This window comes from Cryptomeria japonica, chromosome 7, assembly GCF_030272615.1.
Source record: "Cryptomeria japonica chromosome 7, Sugi_1.0, whole genome shotgun sequence".
Taxonomy (NCBI): Eukaryota; Viridiplantae; Streptophyta; class Pinopsida; order Cupressales; family Cupressaceae; genus Cryptomeria; species Cryptomeria japonica.
Genome location: NC_081411.1, coordinates 754,674,416 through 754,694,901, shown reverse-complemented (window position 1 = coordinate 754,694,901; position 20,486 = coordinate 754,674,416). Strand labels below are relative to the sequence as shown.

General features: G+C 38.1%; 1 protein-coding gene across 3 annotated transcripts in view; it reads right to left on the bottom strand.

Moving 5' to 3' along the window:
* Positions 1 to 1,971: 1,971 nt before the first annotated feature.
* Positions 1,972 to 20,486, bottom strand: part of LOC131076407 (serine/arginine-rich splicing factor SC35) — a 31,085-nt gene continuing 12,570 nt past the window's right edge. Inside the window, exons 2-8 of one of the 3 annotated variants that reach the window (XR_009113346.2) lie at positions 17,392 to 17,470; positions 17,181 to 17,260; positions 4,422 to 4,488; positions 3,940 to 4,011; positions 3,514 to 3,780; positions 2,939 to 3,358; positions 1,972 to 2,601 (exon numbers count right to left, since the gene is read on the bottom strand). Coding sequence is in view for 2 of the 3 variants with exons in the window: in XM_058013571.2 (XP_057869554.2) it covers positions 3,130 to 3,358; positions 3,514 to 3,780; positions 3,940 to 4,011; positions 4,422 to 4,488; positions 17,181 to 17,260; positions 17,392 to 17,470 (794 nt within the window). In the remaining variant the exon portion in view is untranslated. Of the gene's footprint in view, positions 2,602 to 2,675; positions 3,359 to 3,513; positions 3,781 to 3,939; positions 4,012 to 4,421; positions 4,489 to 17,180; positions 17,261 to 17,391; positions 17,471 to 20,486 lie in introns of those variants that run through there. The other 2 variants (XM_058013571.2, XM_058013572.2) reach the window with 2 other exon arrangements.

Sequence of the window (20,486 nt, the reverse complement as noted above, 5' to 3'; positions counted from 1 at the left end):
TATGCATCAACACGATTTTTTTGTGGCATTTTGTTTCTTAAGTAGCAAAAATTAAAGAACATAACTTTGATAACCAACACAAGGATTGAAGAGGAATGTTTCATTTGTGTATATATGTATGTTTATGTGTGTGTGCATGATATATAGAGAGAGAACAACAGACATAGACACATATACACAAACATATGCATAGTTAGTTGACTAGATGAACATAACACTTACAAAGATGAGGCATTACAACAATTTCAAAGTTATACAAAGCCAATATAACAAATAAAACAACATGTTGGGCCCCATCATCTAACCTTTCGACAAATAAAACAACATCGCTCTATTTGGTTGGCACAAGGAAACAACAGACACTTTCCAAAAAATCCAATTTTAACATACAGAAAACGAAAAAAATGGCATTTCATCTTTCACAACTCCGCTCACTATGGAAAACTAGCACATGTGATTAGGCAAATATACACTCCTTTATACTCTTCTTCACCCAGACACCAGACAATCATGCACACTTGGCTTCCTCACACCACCACTTCAATGATGCAAATTACAAACAAAATTCACAATGAACAAAGTAAATGCTAGAAAACAAAAGAATGTCATGTTATCCATTAGGGTTTCAACTACTTTCACAGAACATGAAATTCACTGTGAACACGGTAAGGTAAATGTTTAAAAATTAAAAAAATGTCGTGTTGTGTTATGGTTTAAACTATTTTCGCACAACTTGTGTTACTCGAAAAGATTTTGCACAACTTGAGTAATACTCATGTCATCTGTTAGGGTTTGAACTTACCACTGTCACCAAACCCAAATCGTCGATCTCGACACCTACCCAAACCTGCGCTACAATGCCTCCTCCCTGCACATGAAAAACACACGTGTTAGCAGGTGATAACAATAATCGCATACAACTTGCCTTGTTGTTGTGGCCGACTTTGTCCTCACCTTCACAAATACCTCCACTGGATACGCAAGTCCCTCACTCCGTGATTCAACGGCTTCCTGATTCAATCAAAGACATTCAACCTAAACGATCGAGATGATCTCGACATCCCTTGCGACGCAGCGTTTGCGTCGCGCATGCAGCATGCATACAAAAATAATCCGAAAATTTCAAATGACCGTGTTATTGACTCTTTCTACCGGTTGGACATTTTTAAAAATATAATTTTTCAGCATACATGATACAACGCCCGTAACCGCGAGAGCGACGAGGTTTAAATTTTAGTTGCGTGCCTGTAACCTCGAGGACAACCAACGAAGTGGTACCTACGTGGAAGTTTTTCTGTCGAAACAAAAACGGCAACATTATCCACATCATGGGACCCCAAGTTCCGTCCACGTCAACGGTGGGTCCCAAGTAGCTACAGCCTGATTGCTTCAATGTGTTCACCAAAAATCTGTAGCTTAAGCAAGCTGTAGATCGCAACTCTACTCGAATGTGTTCAAAACAACCCTTTACTTAAATTCATCAGCATCTATATATAAAATAACATAATAAGTAAAATAATGTCTGAACATGTTTTGAATAGTTACAAAAATTAACTATATATTAAATTTACAATTACATAATTAATGTACTATATATACCTCGACATGTTTTATATAATATATTTAAAATCTCCCTTAATTGCTTATGCGAGTGCTCTACTCATTTAATTCGCCTATCTACTGTTTAAAAAAAAATTCTGTTTTGTTCTGTTAATTACATGCTTAATAATATTAGCGAAGTCAAAATTAAATTACCCACCAGTTCACGATTAACTCTGATCACTACATGCATCAAAATAAAACAATATCTGAGAGAAAAATAAAAATTACGATCGGACGATAGCAATGATAACAGTCAAATATCACATTTCCTCATTGTAAATCAAGGTATTTTAATAAGTATAAATGCAAAAATGGCATATTAGAGATTGAAATATGCAATAAGTAACCCTCACCAAATAAACACCAAGATAAAGGTTGCTAAACATCAGTCCAGCATTCATCCAAAAGGACAACATAAATTAAATTATCCACAATCTGCTAGAATAATTTAAAAGACAGAGAGGCCTGATCTAGACTTCTGAATTTTCCTGCACAGGGACTCTATTCCATTAGAAAGAGCTAATAAAAGAGAGACTGCAAACCAAATATTCATGAAATAGCCTCCACAACGTTCGAAGTATTCACCATCCAAGCAAAATAAAAACGCGCAATAGTAGAGTTGCATAATAGGCCAAAAACAATTATAAATGTTTTTTTTTGTATAATAATCTTTCTAAAACTCCTAGCCTTGTCACTACATGCTCAGCAATGTTGTCCAGCAAGTAATCCAACAGAAATGCAGCACTACATCTAAGAGTTACTGTCATCTCACACCGTGCAAAAGCTATGCATCCCAACATCACAGGGAACCCATCCCTCAAGAAACCTTTGCCTCATAAGACTGCACCACAAGATTTTAAAAACAGGATCAAAGTGAACAGATAAAATTTTGTTCAACCTACAACAGCATCACCAACGGTCAGGTATACAAGGATCGGCTACGACACCATCGTCATGGTCAGGTATACATGGATCAGAGCACCATCACAGGGAACACAGCTACGAGCAGTTTCCCGACCCCACATGCAATCACAGTGCATGGCATAATAAAGAAAAGTCATAATTAGGACATGTTAAACAGCATAACACAGGTCCTTTATTAGTTTTCAAAATAAATTCAAGTAAAAAATCCCACCAATTCTTAGTTAATGAATATTTTGAAGAAATAACATATATTTCTCGAAGATGCAGTTGCATTCCCCTGATCAATAGGCTGCACCAATTCAATTGTACTGACAATATCTGTGAGCATCCTAACCCTATCATACTAAGAATAACTGGATCTAGGTAATTGAGATCAGTCATAAAGCATATTAAAATATGTAGTATATCTAACCAGCTGAGTGACGCTCTCAACCAGCAGCACCAGCACATGAAACCTTGGGATTTAAATTAACAACAGATTCACTCCACCAGTGCAAGAATAAGAGATGACATGCTTCGTTTAATAATCCTGCACAAGAGGGAAGCCCAACAACATGATTATGGATGTATTAATCAAAATAAGAGTCATTCTGAGGTGAACGACTAAAATGTGTCTTGTGATCGACTGCGAGAATCTGCGTCTCGACGGGGTGAATGTGGTGAATGACCACGAGAATCTTCATGCTGACTTGGAGCTTCTGGTGATCGACTACGAGAATCTGCAGATCGGCTTTGTGCTTCTGGAGACCTTCTTGCAGTCCCAGGTGACCTTGCTGGTGGGCTTTGAGAAGCACTCCGAGGCGAAGGAGAGGCACTTCTGGCTGGAAGTGGACTGCAACAAGAAAAATATCCACAAACAAGAATAAACACATTAATTGTAGTTTCAATTTTCAATAATTTTTTCTGCAGCAGCATTAAACAAAACCATGCCAGCCTCTGTGTATTTTGAATTTAAAAACAAATTAACTATACCGTAAGGATGAATACCTTTCTACAGACCGACTTCTTGATCTTTGCTTCTCCGTATCATTCATTCTGCTCCTACTACGACTTCTGCTTCGGCTGCGACTGGAGCTATAATGACGGTAACCCTTGGACTTCTCATGGTGTCTTTCACCCTCATATCTATCACGACTCCTTGATCTTGGTCTTCTATAATCTCTATCTCTGTAATGATCGCTTTTGTAATCCCTGTCTCGATAGTCATCAGACCTCCTGTAATACTTGTCTCGGTAATCATCATCATACCTCCGTCTGCAAGACATCAGTCCATGAAATAGACAATCAATGATATGATAAAGAAAGATTGGCTAGTAATTGCAGAGTAAATTAGCACAATTAACAGACAAGCTTCACAAAACAAAAAATCTGCCAGGCATCAATTGATTGCAAATGAGACAATGCACTTCTGACCTAGACAATGAGGGACTGAAACTCCTAGATCTGCCCCTCCTTGAATTCTCCACAGCAATTCTTCCCCTGTTACTGCAATTTGTTTGAAAAAAGTGAAACTGAATTGAATTGAATTGAGCTACATTAATCAAAATATATCCAAGACATATAAAATTTGCATTTCCTCACTTGTTTACCCCTAGCACCTATATTGAGCGACATAAATCTAAATACAAACAGAAAGTTACTCCGCCCCATTATAAAAATTTTGTCAAGACAAGCAGCCAAAAAAGAATCTATATCCAAGTCATAGCCAAATCAATTTGCCTGTTTAGAAAACATGTTTCAAAAAGTTGCTTCACTCCAATATATCCAGCTCGCATAATTTAAGAATCTATACCCATGTCATAAGCCAAAACAATTTGCATTTTTAAAAAACATAATTTTGAAATGTCGATTCAGGCCAATCAACAGACGATAAGGAATTACTAAACCAAACTCACATTTTTTCTGCATTAGGCCCATATTTTGCAAACTGTACCATGATATTTCTTCCATCCACATTCCTGCCTGCATATAAACAATGTATGCTGGATTACTAAAAAATGTTCACATTTCTTTTCTTGACCACACTTCACAAACTAGGTATTATGTTTGGCCGTAAGAACATTATCAGCCATAACATGAACACAATAAAAAGGCCTCAAGCTACAGATGTGCCTCATCAAATCAGGGATAAAAATGTCAAATACAAACTACGAAGCAGTTGTTGAGTAACAACACTGAATCATAGGAATGTCACATGAATAAAATATTGTAGCAAATCATATCTACAGTTACAATGCGTGGCCAAAGAGAAACATGAGCAGGTGACTGTGTGCAAATAACATTTAATTTCTTAATGTCTGAATAGATGAAAACGACTATTCATTTAAAATTGGTTTCTGGATTTTATCCAATAGACTAACTGTTAGAAATTAATCCACCAAGCAAAAGATTGTCTTGCCTTCCCATATGGTTTAAGGGATCCTTTGCAAATCATATACATGAAAAATAAATTGAATGAATGATTCAATAATCGGATAATCTATTCAACAATATACAAGCGTATATAAAGAGATTACAAGGATGATGTTCTAAATTAAAAACAAGTCGTTTAAAGTGAACTACTAAAAAGCTAAACGCTAAATAAAGCTTAAAAGCTAATTAACTAAAAAGAAAAGGCTAAATGCTAAATAAAGCTTAAAAGCTAATTAACTAAAAAGCTAAATGACCATTAAACAAGGAATTAAATATAGGTGACTAAAATATAATTAAATATTCTAATACCCTCCCTTAATGGTCATTCTATCTACTAACTACCCTACAGAAGACACTGCGGGTTTTTTGATCACAAATGAAAAGAACACTCTGCTGCGGTAGAGACCCTCCCTGGATTTGAAAAGTGTTAATGACCAAGAATACCAAAATCCATCCAACTTGACGTTGGGTAACCAAACAAAAACCTAAAACCATGATTTTGAGGAAAAATCGGCAAACCCTCCAAAACTGAAGATACAAATCATCATTTTTGTGGAAAAAAATGGTAAAAACTCTTGAAACGTCGCGCGGTAAACCCCAAGCATCATGTGGTAAAACACTAGTCATCATGCGGCAAGACACCAAACATCACATGGCAAAAAAGCAAACATCATGTGGTAAAACAGCAAACCTCACGCAGCAACATAGCAAACATCACGTGGTAAAACAACACTCCCTGATTTTTGAGGAAAATCAAGCAAAACCCTCCCATGATTTTTTGTGGAGAAAAATCAGAAAACCCACGCAAGCTTTGCGGATGACAGGGAATAATTTTTAAGGAAAAAATTCGGAACCTTGCGAACAATTTCTGAGGAAAAACAAATGTGAAAACCAACCAAATAGGAAATTTGCTTATCACAAAGCATAGAAGGCTGACTCCTTCTCTCCAAAATGCTTTGCAACATGAGCCTGCTCCTATTCCTGATACCCTCCCAGCCTAGATTGCACGGATGCCAACAATTTTCTGCAATCTTTCTGATACCATGAAAAATATAAACGATGTTTTTTTTTTAAAACGCAAAAAAAAAATAGATGCAAAAACCCTAGGTCGAATGTACAGCATAAACAGTGCCCAGAAAACACCAAAATTCCTGACGTCCACAGAATTAGCAGAAATCGAAGACTGATTTTAAATTCCAAGGTAAATTCACTGGCACAAAATTTGAGGCACGAAAAACAAGGCATCCAAAAAAATGAGACCAACTCAGAAAAGATCTCGAAAAACCCACCAAGAATCTAAAATCAGAATGTAGATCCGAAAGCTCAAAAATTGAGGCACGGAAACGATGCACCCAGAAAAATTTGACGATGACCCAATTGAGGTCTCGAAAAACCCACCAAGAATCTGCAATCAGAATAAAATTTTGACTTGAATTGAAAGGTCAAAACTCTAGTTGAAAATTGCAGAAACCCTAGGAAAATTTTCAACCTGCAAAAAAAAAATACGCCCAAGAAGAGAAAAAGAACCTGCTCTTTTTTTTTTTAAAAAACAGTTTTAAAAAAATCTCTTAAATAAAAACTTCAAAAAATTTTAATGACAAACTTTCAAAAATTTTAATTTCCATGCTCTGATACCATGAAAAATAAATTGAATGAATAATTCAATAATTGGCTAATCTATTCAACAAGCGTATATAAAGAGATTACAAGGACGACATTCTAAATTAAGAACAAGTTGTTTAAAATGAACTACTAAAAAGCTAAACACTAAATAAAGCTTAAAAGCTAATTAACTAAAAAGAAAAAGCTAAATGTTAAATAAAGCTTAGCTAATTAACTAAAAAGCTAAATGACCATTAAACAAGGAACTAAATATAGGTGACTAAAATATAATTAAATATTCTAATAATATAAGGCAATAGAAAAAGCATGTTTGTGTTTGTAATCTTGAAACTAAACATGCACCAAATACCTTGAAACGTGTGAAAAGATCCTTATTGCATTACTACAATTCACTCCCATCACTTTAATTACATCCATGAAAACTACTCTCTACAATATTAGAGGGTTGCTCCCTCTAAGCAGAGAGCAAATAGATGCAAAGGCTTACAAAACCTCAAGTCTAATGCGAACAGAAACACAACTAGATAAAAAATAACATGATCCAAATACCTTGAAACATGTGGAAAGCTCCTCATTGCATGACTACAATTCGCTCCCAGGGGTAGTGACATTACAACATCCTGGTAATTCCAAGTTATGTTTATTTGAAACAGGTCAACAGAAGCCATGGATAGCAGCTTATCACTCAACCCTCTTCACCCTGCGTTGAATTTGAGCTTCTATCATTTGCATATTAGCTCTGGATTTAGAAGCCAGTTTCATCATGTTGCAATAGTCATTGGAATGAAGAACATAATGTGTGTAGATGTGGGAAATGAATCTGTCCAATATTCCAACCTTCTGGCAAGGCAAACATTTATCGAATAGAAACTACATACAGAACAGCAGAAGGCATAAAAAGCAGCCTATTACACAAGTCACTTATAACACACTAGGTGAGTGGCCATTATTTGTATGTTAATTCTAGGGCACAAATAGATTATCAGAAAGTATTTCCGACAAATGAAAGAGCTGTAACCCAAGGTATTTAAATTGACAACCGATTTAAAGTCACCATTGCATATATGATTGTCGACTTTGTGCTTGTGGTGGTGCTTCCCAAAAGCAGGTGAGTTTGTAAATTTCAACACAAGACAATAACTAAGATTTGCATGAAAATGGATATGTAAACAGATAACAAGTATTTTCAAGGCCGTGAATATTGATATGGCTGGATATTCATAAAACACACACATAAATGCATATAGGTGTGCATATATTCATAAAGTTAGATTTGTGCCTCTTACCTAATCCCTCTACCTTTATAGTGGGTCAGACAGGTCTGGCTGGATCTGTCTCTCCCTTCCATCAGTAGAAAGATGTTGAGACATTGTAGTAGGGTAATCTCTCCCTCCCTCCAGTCGGTCTCCTAGGTGGGGGTAGAGATATGTATGTCTCGCCCTGCCACCCACAGGTGGATAAGGGGGTCAATAAAGAGAGGTCGGGTAGAAATTAGAGCCAAGGCAGGCAGTCAAGACCATAAATACAATCAAAATTTCATAAAATTATAAATTGAATTGAAGTATCTAATCCCTCATTCCACGGGGACGCGTCCCCCCCCTTATTGGGCGCGTCCCCCCATCAGAAACGTCTTGGGGACGGGGACGCGACGTCCCCCGCCGTCCCGCCACCGCCACCCAAGCGCCGCCGGGACGCGGAGATATCCCTGCGTCCCCGCGTCTCCCAGGGAGACGAGGAGATGTGGAGACATCTGGGCGTCTCCCAAAGAGACATGGAGACGCCTCCACGTCTCCTTGGGAGACGTTTGGGCGTCTCCTCGTCTTTCGAGAGACGTGCAGACGTCTCTCCAAAGACGGGGAGACGCCCAGACGTCTCCTGTCGCCCCCATGTATATGCAATATTTAATATTAAATTTTTTTTTTAAAAAAGTGACTTTTTAAGTTTTTTGAGGGTTAAGGGGTAACTCTAATTGGACGTGGGCCAAAAGAAAAATAACACCCGACGCCTTTAGAAAATAATAAAAGTATTTTTGGCCTCGCGGGGCGCTGCCCCTCGACCCCGCCCTGTATCGCGACAGGGAACACGCAAGGGGCGCTGCCCCTTGACCCCAACTTGGGGGCGCTGCCCCCAAACCCCCGTTGAAAAATATAGGGGGAAACCGCGCCGATAGAAGTAGGGAAAATCTGATTAGGATCCATATAACAACACAACTTAGAAATCTTGGTATTTAGATTTAGTATTTCAAATTCCCCCTAGTCTCATTTGAAATATAATTCTTACACTGTAATACTGTCATACATCTTTTCAAAACTAGTTTTTCAAGTACTATATGTATATGTATAACTATATCAGCACCACCACCCCGCGACCCCCCCGCCGCCGTCCCCCCGTCGTCCCCAAACTTAGGCCCTTGGTCCCCCGTCCCGGAAACGCATCCCCCCGTCCCCAACGCCCGTGGAACACTGATCTAATCTTATATTATCTACTTTCCACGGGGGCATGTCCCCTGTGCTGGTACCCCCGTTCCCATACCGAGGACCGTATGGGGACTTGGGGACGGCTTTTAGAAGTACCCTAGCCATCCCCAAATCGAGCAGAGTTCCAAAAACATTACTAATCTTCTCCGATTATCCTGTCACTGTAAGTAGTTATACTAGTGTTGGGCATTCATAAATTTTAATATAATTTCTTTTTTCTTTTTAAATTTTTGTATCTTCTATTAAATACACACAAACCCCCAAAGATGGTGTCTCCATTTGAACGCTTTATCTCAATCTCGGTAAAACCTTCCAGCAATTCCATTGTAATGTTCACTTTTTATCAGTCTTCCAATAGGAAGATTCAAATCCAGTCTGGGAGTCTTGGAACCTCCCAAAGACTTGATGAAAAAATATTACACAAGACAAATTTGTTGACCTCTTAACAACATTCTTCTGATGTCAGAATAAATAACATCAAAAACAAAGAAAAAAGTTCCATATTTAAAATATAAAATTAATACTAGTACAATATAATACAACAAAAGGTTTTGTGCATAATTCTATAAATATTAAAAATATCTATTCCACACGCCTTATATGTTTCAGATACATGTCAAATCTTTGTGTTGCATACCAATGGGTGCTACTAAAATCTAACACGATGCATTAACATCAAAGGTGCTTCCAAAGTTGACTCACTTGAAATTTTTGTGTTCCAACATCACATGTTTTGACAAGCACACTGTTGAATCCAAAAGATAAAAGCCACAACATACTCTTGCCAAGCTCAGTGGTATCCATTAAGGATTGACTGCAATTTACACATCAACAACAAGTGAGCTCTCCATAGCATGAATGTGTATCATCGGGGCAATCCCACATACCTCCACAATAAAACTTGTATCATCTAATTGTGCAACAGCTAATTTTTGCACTTCTTCACATCCTTGCAAGAAACCCACTCTTTTATCCAATGTCATTGCAGCCACCAGAACCATGGAACTACAAAATTTTGAAAGATGCTTGTTTGCGAGGCTACATATTCATGACAATTTTTCTCAGCAAAATTGCTGTCAAAATAAGATTTTTAATTTCATGGTTGAAGCAATAATTCTTTCGTAAAATGAGCTACCATGAAAACAGCATAAGCACTTCATTGTCAGCAATCATCACAATCTTTTTTCAGCAAAATTGCTATCAAAAATTAGATTTTGATTGCATCAGTTGAAGCAATAATCCTTTCATAAAATCAGCAACCACGTAAACAGCATAAACACTTCATTGTCAGGATGATCAAAACTCCTTCAGGTTGGGATGTACCTTCAGGAAATGTCAACTATTATTAACTTCCACAAATTATCCTCCGTTACGTCTAGTTATACCCTCCAGTGCCATTTACCTAACATGGACATTTGTGAAATGAGAAAAAATTCTTTTTTTGATTTTTTTCTATCTTCTACTAATTCAAAATCCCCCCAAAATAGTTTCCACATTTTAACTCCCGAAGTCCAATCTCAACAAAATCTTCCCATAGATTGACTATAATTCTCCCCCTTTACACATCTTTCAATAGAAATATCTGCATCCAGTTTGGGAGTGCCTTGATTGTTTGAAACTTCCTAAAACCGATGCCCTGTAATAAATAAGCATATATTTGAAAGAGTGAAGTTTTGCTAATATTTGTCAGTGACTGAATTAACTAGATAATACTTGAGTAAATCAGATACGGTACAAAATTCTCCAACACTTAATATGCTAATTGCTTTCAGACTGCACTTCCAATACTTAAATATTGACCAAATAAAAAAAAAAAAAGTAATGATAAATATTTACAAGAAAAGTGTGAGATTATGCCAAGATCAAGGGCACAATGAAAAGCATAAAGAGAAACAATAGAATGACAAGAACAAACTGTATTCTCATCAATATACAAATGATCAACTGGATTAACCAATACAATGAATATGAGCTTGCTTATATAGGCAAGGCCATATGGATATACGAACACACAATCATGACATGTGGCTCAATGAGAAACAAGGGTAGGTAAGAAATATTAGGGGCCGAATGTGGAAGTGTAACAGCAAAATAAGACCACAAAAGGTGGAATTTCTCCTACAAGCTATATCCCTATGTGCGCCCTTCCCTAAGTGTCTCATATCCAAACTACGAAAAGATGCATTATCCTAAGTTAACTTAAGTAAAGTGTAATAATATCCATGATGAATATTTTTTTACACCAACACCCCCCCTTAAGTGCAACTTAGGGGAATGAAGACTCAAGTCAACAATGCAAGATGGGTCCTGGCTACTAGGCCATGATAGGTACCCATGTACAATATGCAAATGCAAGCAAAACTATGCAATGCAATCTCTCACAAATGAAAAAAGGGAGAAAACCCGATAGGAAAAAACTCCCCCCCAAAAGAGAGATGAATGTACAAAAGACTCTCAAAGAAGGACAAAACCTCAAAGGAAAAAGTCCCCCCCATAAGAGAGGAAGGAGAAGTCAGCTGACCCCCCCCCTAATGAGACATCCTGCACCCCCAAGAGAGCTCTCAACTATTGGAACTTACTCTCGATGAAAGGTTTGGTGAATATGTTTGCAACCTGCTCTGTTGTAGAACAATACTTCAAATCAATGACCTGCTCCTGAATCAGCTCTCGGATATAGTGCATATGGATCTCGATGTGTTTGGTCCGCTGGTGCTGGACCAAGTTCTTCGAGATTGCAATAACACTCTGATTGTCACAATGTAGAACTGTCGAGCGTGGAATCGTGAACCCAAACTCTATGAGAATTTGTTGAAGCCAAATGGTCTCAGTTGTTGCGTTAACAGCTCCTCAATACTCAGCCTTAGTCGAAGAGAGAGCAATAGCATGCTGCTTCTTGCTCTGCCAACAAATGGGGCCCGAACCAAGGTGAAAGTTATAACCTGAAGTAGACTTACGATCATCAAGATCGCCAACCCAATCAGAGTCTGTGTAACCAACCAAGCGAAGTCTTGTGCCCGCTGCATAGTGAATCCCATAGTGATGTGTACCCTGGATGTAATGAAGGATGCATATGGCGGCTTTCCAATGAAGCTCATGTGGTTCCTGCATGAAGCGGGAAACCATGCCAACTGCAAATGAAATATCAGGGTGGGTGTGAGTCAAGTAGATGAGACTACCCACAAGCTGTCGATACAATGTCGCATCAATTGGTGGAGAAGAGCACTGAGCCTCAAGCTTGACTCCTGAAAGAAAGGGAGTCGGTGAAGGCTTACAATCAGCCATATGAAAGCGTGCAAGTAGATCAAGAGCATACTTGGGTTGCAATAGTGTAATCCCGGAAGGTGACTGTGAAATCTCTATCCCGAGAAAGTAGTGCAAAAGACCCAAGTCAATCATAGCAAATCTATCATGCAAAGCAGATTTGACCCTGCTAATGATGGATGCGGTGCTCCCTGTAATGATCAAATCATCAACATAGAGCACAAGTATCAAGTGAGAGTCATCTTGTCGCAAAATATAGACATTCGGATCGGAATGACACCTGGTGAACCCTGCTGAGAGAAGAAAGGAATCCATCTTGGCGTACCAAGCCTTAGGGGCTTGCTTAAGGCCATAGAGAGATTTCCTTAGTCTGCAAACCAAGGAAGAATCCTAGATGAAACCCTGTGGCTACTCCATATAAATCTCCTCATCAAGATCCCCATGAAGAAAAGCACTCTTCACATCCATCTGATGTACAGCCCAACAATGAGCTGCAGCAATAGCAAGTGTCAAGCGAATGGAGTTCATCTTGGCTACGAGCGCAAAGGTCTCAGTATAATCAACACCTGGAACCTGAGAGAAACCTTTCGCAACAAGCCAAGCCTTATACTTATCCACACTACCATCTGCTGCAAACTTGGTCCAATAGATCCACTTACATCGAACCATATTTCTCCCCTTAGGGAGAGGGACTAACTCCCATGTGTTGTTCCTCATCAAGGAACTATACTCTTCCTCCATAGCTTGGTCCCACTCAGGAACCCCCGATGCTTCCGGAAATGTCTGTGGATCGGAAACGGTAGCAATGAATGCATGTGGAAGGTCCTGATGCTGTGATCGAGTCCTCTGTTTATCTGAAGGACCCCCAACAAGAGAACCCACTGAGACAAGTGTTTGTCGAGCCCAACGAAGTCTAGGTGGAGGTGGAGAACGAGGCTCCTCAACTGCAAGTGGACCCTACGGACGTGTAACCCTACGAGTCGGAGTTGAAGGAGTCTCATCATCTGAATCACTAGCATTACTATCCACAATGGAGGAAGGTAGAGGAGGTAGCGAGGCTAAGCTAGGAGAGCTTTCCTCAAAGTGAACACTCCTCTCAATAAACACCTCATGTGTCTCAAGATCCATCAAGCTATATGCCTTAACACCCTCAGGATATCCAACAAATATGCAAGGTCTACTCTGAGGTTCCAATGCCTTGCGTTTCTACCGAAGTATGCGAGCCCATGCTAGACACCCAAAGACTCTGAAATGTCTCACAATCGGTTTCCTACCAGCCCAAGCCTCAAAAGGAGTAATACCCTACAAAGCTTTGTGAGGAACCCGATTCTAGATGTGTGTGGCACAACTGATAGCCTCTACCCAAAAGGCAAGATCAAGAGAACGTGCATGTATCATACAGCTAGCCATTTCTTTGAGAGTTCTATTCTTGCACTCTGCAACTGCGTTCTGCTGTGGAGTGTATGCAACAGAATGCTGAAGATCAATCCCCTCAAATGTACAAAAATCCTCAAGTCTTTTGTTCACATATTCCCTTCCATTATCTGTGCGAAGAATCTTGACCACTTTCTCAGATTGCTTCTCCACACGAGTCTTGAAGTCCTGAAATCTGTCAAATACTTCACTCTTATGAATAAGAAAGTAGACCCAAGTGAAGTGGGAGTAGTCATCAATGAAGGTGAGGACATAGCGAGCTTTACTAAATGAAGGTGTTGGAAATTGACCTGCTACATCGCTGTGAACAAGTTAAAGAACTTCCAAAGCTCTCCAAGCTTTCCCCTTATCAAACTTCTCCTCGGGATGCTTGCCCATGGAACAACCTGAACATACACCCTCTGAAAAACTGATTCGAGGTAGACCTATGACCATGTCTTTATTGTTGAGCTGTTGAAGATAGCGGTAGTTGAGGCGACCAAATCGCTCATGCCATAGCTTACTTTTTGAATTTGAATGAGTAAGCAAGGCTCTAGCAGGAGAACTTGGCACAAAGTGGGAGAATGAATAAAGCCTTGAGTTGTCATTGACTTGTCCCACTGCGACCAAGGCATCATCATCAAGTTCCTTTACCACAACTGAATCAGGTGTAAACTCAACCTTTTTCTCATTCCCATAGTGAGTGATTTGGTAGATAGAGAGAAGGTTGGTAGACAAGTTAGGAACATAAAGAACATTCTCAAATGTTCCATCATCCATGTCAACTGAACCTTTCCCTTCAACCTCAACTTGAGTGTCATCTCCTATGTAAATGTGAGGTACCTTTGATGGCTCCAATGAAGAAAACTGCTCCTTTGTAGAACCCATGTGATAAGAGGCACCCGAGTCAAGTATCCACTTCTGTGAAGAACCTGTTGTTATCACAAATGCTTGCCCTTTTCTCTTAGACTGGGAGGAAGAGGAAGGAGATGAATCCTTAAGAAGATTTGTCAACTTATCAATTTGCTTGGTGTGGCATCGATGCTCATCATGACCATACTTCTTGCAATAAGCACAAGTTGGCTTATCCTTCTTAGGTGGAGTCCCCTTCTTGGAAGAGGATGAAAAATCGGCTTGTGATGGAGAGGATTATTGCCCTGTTTCCAGATGTGGCTTTGACTTAGTTTGCTTCTTCTTATTGGAATCTTTGCCTTGACTCCCTTGACTCCCTTGATTAGCCACCAAAGCCTTGAATTTGAAGACTTGAGAAGCCCCATGTTCAACAACTTAGATTGTTCCAATATCCACATTTTTGTGAAAGCATCAAATGAAGGCACAGTGTACGAACTCCCCATTGTCAAATGATGAGTTTGGAAGCTTGAAAGAAATGCTGCATATTCTGGTGCAAGCTTGTCCAACAAGTTGAATATCAACTGAGCATCCTTTTTTGTCAATTCCACAATCCTTAAGCTTTGCTCTTAGCTCATTTGCTTTGGTGACATAATCTTGGATTGTATCAAAATTCTTGGGATCCAAGTTGGTGAGCTCATTGTCAATCTTGTAACCTCTGATTTCATCAACTTGACCATACAATTTCTAAAACATATCCCAAGCCTCTTTGATTGTAGTACACTTCTCAATGTGAAAAATGAGGTCAACTGATACATACTTACGCAAAGTTCCAAGAGCCATGCAATTCTTAGTGAGACATTCTAACTGAGCATTAGGATCAGCCTTAGGATCAGGTGGTGTTGCTATTGTTCCATCTATGGAATGCGTGAGACATTTTTCCATTAATTTGCTCCATACTTTAATTTTCCATGATGCATAATTATGTGGAGTTTGGAAATTTATGAGGACTCATTGCAACAAAAACGAAAGAGTACAAGGAAAGAGAGGCGCAATCACACAAGACACCTCCCAAAATTCACTCAATCAAAGAATCCCCCCCCCCCCCCAAATGATAATTTGGCACTTTATACTTAGTGCGTGTACAATGGGCCACTTGCAAAAAATGACAAAGTGGACTTCTGATTTCAACTTTACAACTGCCTTAATAAGGCCAAAGGAGACTCAAACTAATAATGCAAGTGATCTAAACAAAGATCCAAGCAAATTACAAGTACCAAATAAGCCAAAAAAGACCAATATCTGAAAGTACAATATCCACTCAAAATCTTTGAAAAACTGATCATAGATTATGAAAATAGACAAAAAAAAATATGCACTTTCAAAAAAAAAAGGCACCTGAAAAGGAGGTCGTCTAAGCTCAAACGAAGCCTTTGAAGTTGCAAAATTGAAGATTGGACAAGTAAAACTAAAGAGAATCTGAAAATTCCAAAAAAACCTATGCACCAAAATCAGAAAATAACCACACCACTGCGAAGAGCACGAAAAAGTAGCCCAAATCAAAAAAAAATTGCACCCAAAAAGGAGCAAAATTGAGCAAGTTATGAACCTCCAAAGTTGCCCCAAAAATCCAAAATGCTCTGATACCATGTTGAGACATGGACCAGCATGGACTCGAACCTAGGACCTTCCATATGCTGTTGGAGTGCTCTACCAGCTACTGGCCCCTCTTGGACCAATCCATCATCGATCCGAGTGTGGCTTATTTCCAACACCAACACCCCCCCTTAAGCCACACCTCTCATGTGCTTGGGGCTCCTAGCCTGGACCTGGCTTTGATACCATGTGAGATTTTGCCAAGATCAAGGGCACAATGAAAAGCATAAAGAGAAACAATAGAATGACAAGAACAAACTGTATTTTCATCAATATACAAATGATCAACTGGATTAACCAATACAATGAATATGAGCCTGCTTATATAGGCAAGACCATATGGATATACGAGCACACAATCATGACATGTGGCTCAATAAGAAACAAGGGTAGGTAAGAAAACTAGGGGTAGGTAGGAGAAATAATATAATATTCCACAAGAGGTGGATGATCCACCGAATGTAGAGTGTAACAGCAAAATAAGACCACAAAAGGTGGAATTTCTCCTACAAGCTATATCCCTATGTGCGCACTTCCCTAAGTGTCTCATATCCAAACTACGAAGACATGCATTATCCTAAGTTAACTTAAGTAAAGTGCAATAATATCCATGATGAATATTTATTTACACCAACAAAAAGATTAATACTTGTGCAGTCTAATAAATAAACAATTCTGCAATGTAATCTATTAAAACAAAAGATTTTCTCCAAATTTATATAATGATAAAAACCTATTCTGTGAGCTTCCAAGCATAATGCATCTACCAAGGATTTTCCAAGCTTTTCGCATTACCAAAATAATAAAATATTCAACATGCTTTCCAGATCAATCCAACATGTGACTTTTTCAACTAATAAAAAAAAAAAAAAAAGTTGTCCCCTTTATCATGGGCAACAAACGCACATGAAATATGCATATACAATAAAAATTTGAAGAACGAATGAAGCCAATGTTCCTTACCATCTAGCCTGTCAATAGCTTTTTGAGCCTCATCTGCATATTTGTAGCGTACAAATGCAAACCCACGAGACTCTCCAGTCCTAGAGAAAAATGAATAATGAGCAAATATAACAAGAAAAGCAATTTGACCCTATCAAAACCACTAATCGGTGAAGTTTTGATGTATGAAAGAAATGAAATGAACAAATTTTCAATTATGGCTTTGACAGACCTCTTATCTCTTGGAATGAAAATATCAACGACCTTCCCATATCGATCAAAGAGTGGAAAGAGATCATCTGCACTAGTTCCTGTAAAAATAAAATGATTGTCAAATGCTAATTATGAAATAGCATCAGGTATATAATGAGAACAAAAAATAAGTGAAATACCCATTAATTACCATATATTATATGAGAACACGTATTAAGTGAAATACACATTAATTACCTTCCATCATTAATTGAGTAATAGTTATGTAAATACCAATCTTACAGGGTAATATTATGCATTCAGTTATTGCTAGTTTTGTATTATCTATAGCAGCTTAACTTCTTCACTACTCTATAATTAAACTTCTTAATATTGTTTTCAAAATACTATAAATTTACCAAAGCATGGGAAATCCAGATTATACCATCACTCAAAAATTAAAGTAGCATTTGAAATATTTCAAAAGGTGTTTATGCATGCACAGTTTTTCTTTTCTTTTTTCAAGGATGGCATATCTTTCACTCTGTTGCCCTAATTTTGACACATCCATATGTCATTTCAGCCCAAAGACATCATTTTCAAACCCTGTCATGATCAGACATGTAATGTGTCAGTCAAAGCATAAAAATGAATGAATCTTGAAAATTATAACGTGTTGAGGGAAATCACTTTATGAACATTTACTAGGCATCAATTTAAACCCTGTCATTTTCGTCCAAACCCAGTTCATGGTTTAAGGGATTTTGATGCTTCAATTTTCATCATCCTCCGTTCGGAATACATTAAAATCTTGCATTCCGGACTTCGTCATGAAGAGAAATCCTTGGGTTATGCTCGTCTAGCCCCCTTTGATGCCCAGTTAAAATTTCGGAGCTCAATTCCATCCTAATCAAAAGTTATGAGTGTTTCCTAAAATAGGACACTAAGTTTTAAAATGGGAAAAATATTAAATTATTTAATAAAATAATTTTAATATTTTCAATTAATTAATTTAATATTAATCCCATTTTGATGATTTGAAAGTTAAATCTTTGAAAAAGTCCTATTCCCTCAAGAGTGCCTAATGGTAAACCGCTAACATTGTTTTGCGTAAAAAGCATAAAGCACTTACCCACTCCCAAAGTTAATAGTTCATCTTTTATCTCGTTTTGCGCAAAAGATTAAAAACGATTAACCTATTAACTAGTTAATAGTCAATCCTCCATTTTCTTTGGTGTAAAAAAATTAAAATGATTAACCTCTCCTCATGAGTTAGTGGTCAATCTCCTCTCCCACTTCCCGCAAAAAACTTGGAACAATTAACTATTCACCAAGTTAATCTCCTATCCTCATTTGCGCATTTCTCCAAGCCTTATTAACCTCTTTGCTTACAACTACTACTTTTTGAACTTTCAAGCAAATGCCATTGGCAGGTACAAAGCCAAATTCTACATTCTTTGACAGTCGTATCATCACAAAGGATTTGGAACAAGGTATGGATATCCATTGAAACATAATGGAAGAGGATTTTTTTACTAATATTACAGTTGGAAATGCTCTCGCAAACATGAATGCAAAATGTGGAAGCTCAGATAAAGAAAGTGAATTTGTTGACATAGTGCCTCGAATAGATGTCAATTTCTAACATGAATCTACACCAGTTCCTCTCTTGACATGTGAAGTGATAGTGGTTGCATATCCATCGAAGCACATAGAACAGGGGAAGTTCATTCATGAAATATTAAGGCTGGAAATGCAAAAGTAGACATGCATGCACAATTTGAAACCATGGATGCGGAATGTAAACCTGCACATACATAAAATGGATTTCTTGAAAAGCCTAGAACCTTTTGAGAGAAGCAATTGGCAAATGAAGGTCCAAATCCAGTTTTTGACGACTCCTTACATTGCGCTTGTGGTGGGATACAACGGTATGGGAGCCATGGAAAAAGTTTTAGGAACTTAGTGAATTCATGTGTATAAAGTGATCGATTTCATTAAAACATGCAAAACATGAAATCATAGACAGCACAGCAGAATTGTTTGACAAAATGCCTCAGTGAGACGCACAAAATTAGTTTGCTGAATGAATTTGTTGAAAAAGCTTTAGAAACGATCAAGAAAATAGAATTAGGAGGCATCAACATTTGCCGGTACCGTCACCACATTATAAGATGAATGTAGAAGTATGAATAAGGAGCGCAAAGCAAACTGTCCTCTGTTCCACAGAATGCCACAGATAAATTGTCTCATTGAAGGTAATGATTGCAAGTTATGCATGAAATATGTGTTAAAAAAGCTAAAGAAACTCTAACAAATGCAATTGGTAGGTATAATGCCAGATTCAATAAATTCCGCCATTGTCTTGCAACACTGCATTTCTCAATAAGCATGCGAACTGTGGATTCACAAACAACGCATCTGAAATGTTTGACAGAATGCCTCAAAGAAATGTCATCTCCTGGAGTGTAATGATTATTAGAAGTGCATTTGATGAAAGAATGATTAAAGTTCCGCCAGCAAGAAAGCAAGGTTATTAAATGTGCGAGTGACGGCCCATACATGTGTAAAACGTGGAGCATAGACAAAGGCATGCGAATGCATCAAAGACACGGCATCTCATCAAAGGCAATGATTGCATGATTTGCACAAAGGACCTATTGAAATCATTTTAGCAACTGTCAAGAAAATGGAATTAGGAGGCGTAAAGCTAAATTCTACAATATTGCACCAGTGTCCTCGCCATTAATGCAGTCATGGTATTCAGAAACAGTTTGTAGAGAAATTTTGTTGGATGCTATAGTCACTACATCCCTTGCAGTTAACCACGCAAAACATAGAAACAGTAACAAGGCAGATGAACTGTTTGACTGAATGCTCCAATGAGATGTCATCTCACAATTTGAACTGACCGTAGAATCTGCAGAAAGCTGATTTGTTGAAAATGTTTTAGTATTTCCATGGCCAACTTTATAATAGTTTGAGTCGTCAAACACTTTGAAATCCAATTCTTGATCAAGCAATCGGTGAAATAAAGAAGGTTAGCAAATTTGCAACAGGTGACAAGAAACAAATTGTGAAAAGCAATTTTCCTTTATTTGCAACTAGTGACGAAGAATTTGGGTAGAATGAAAT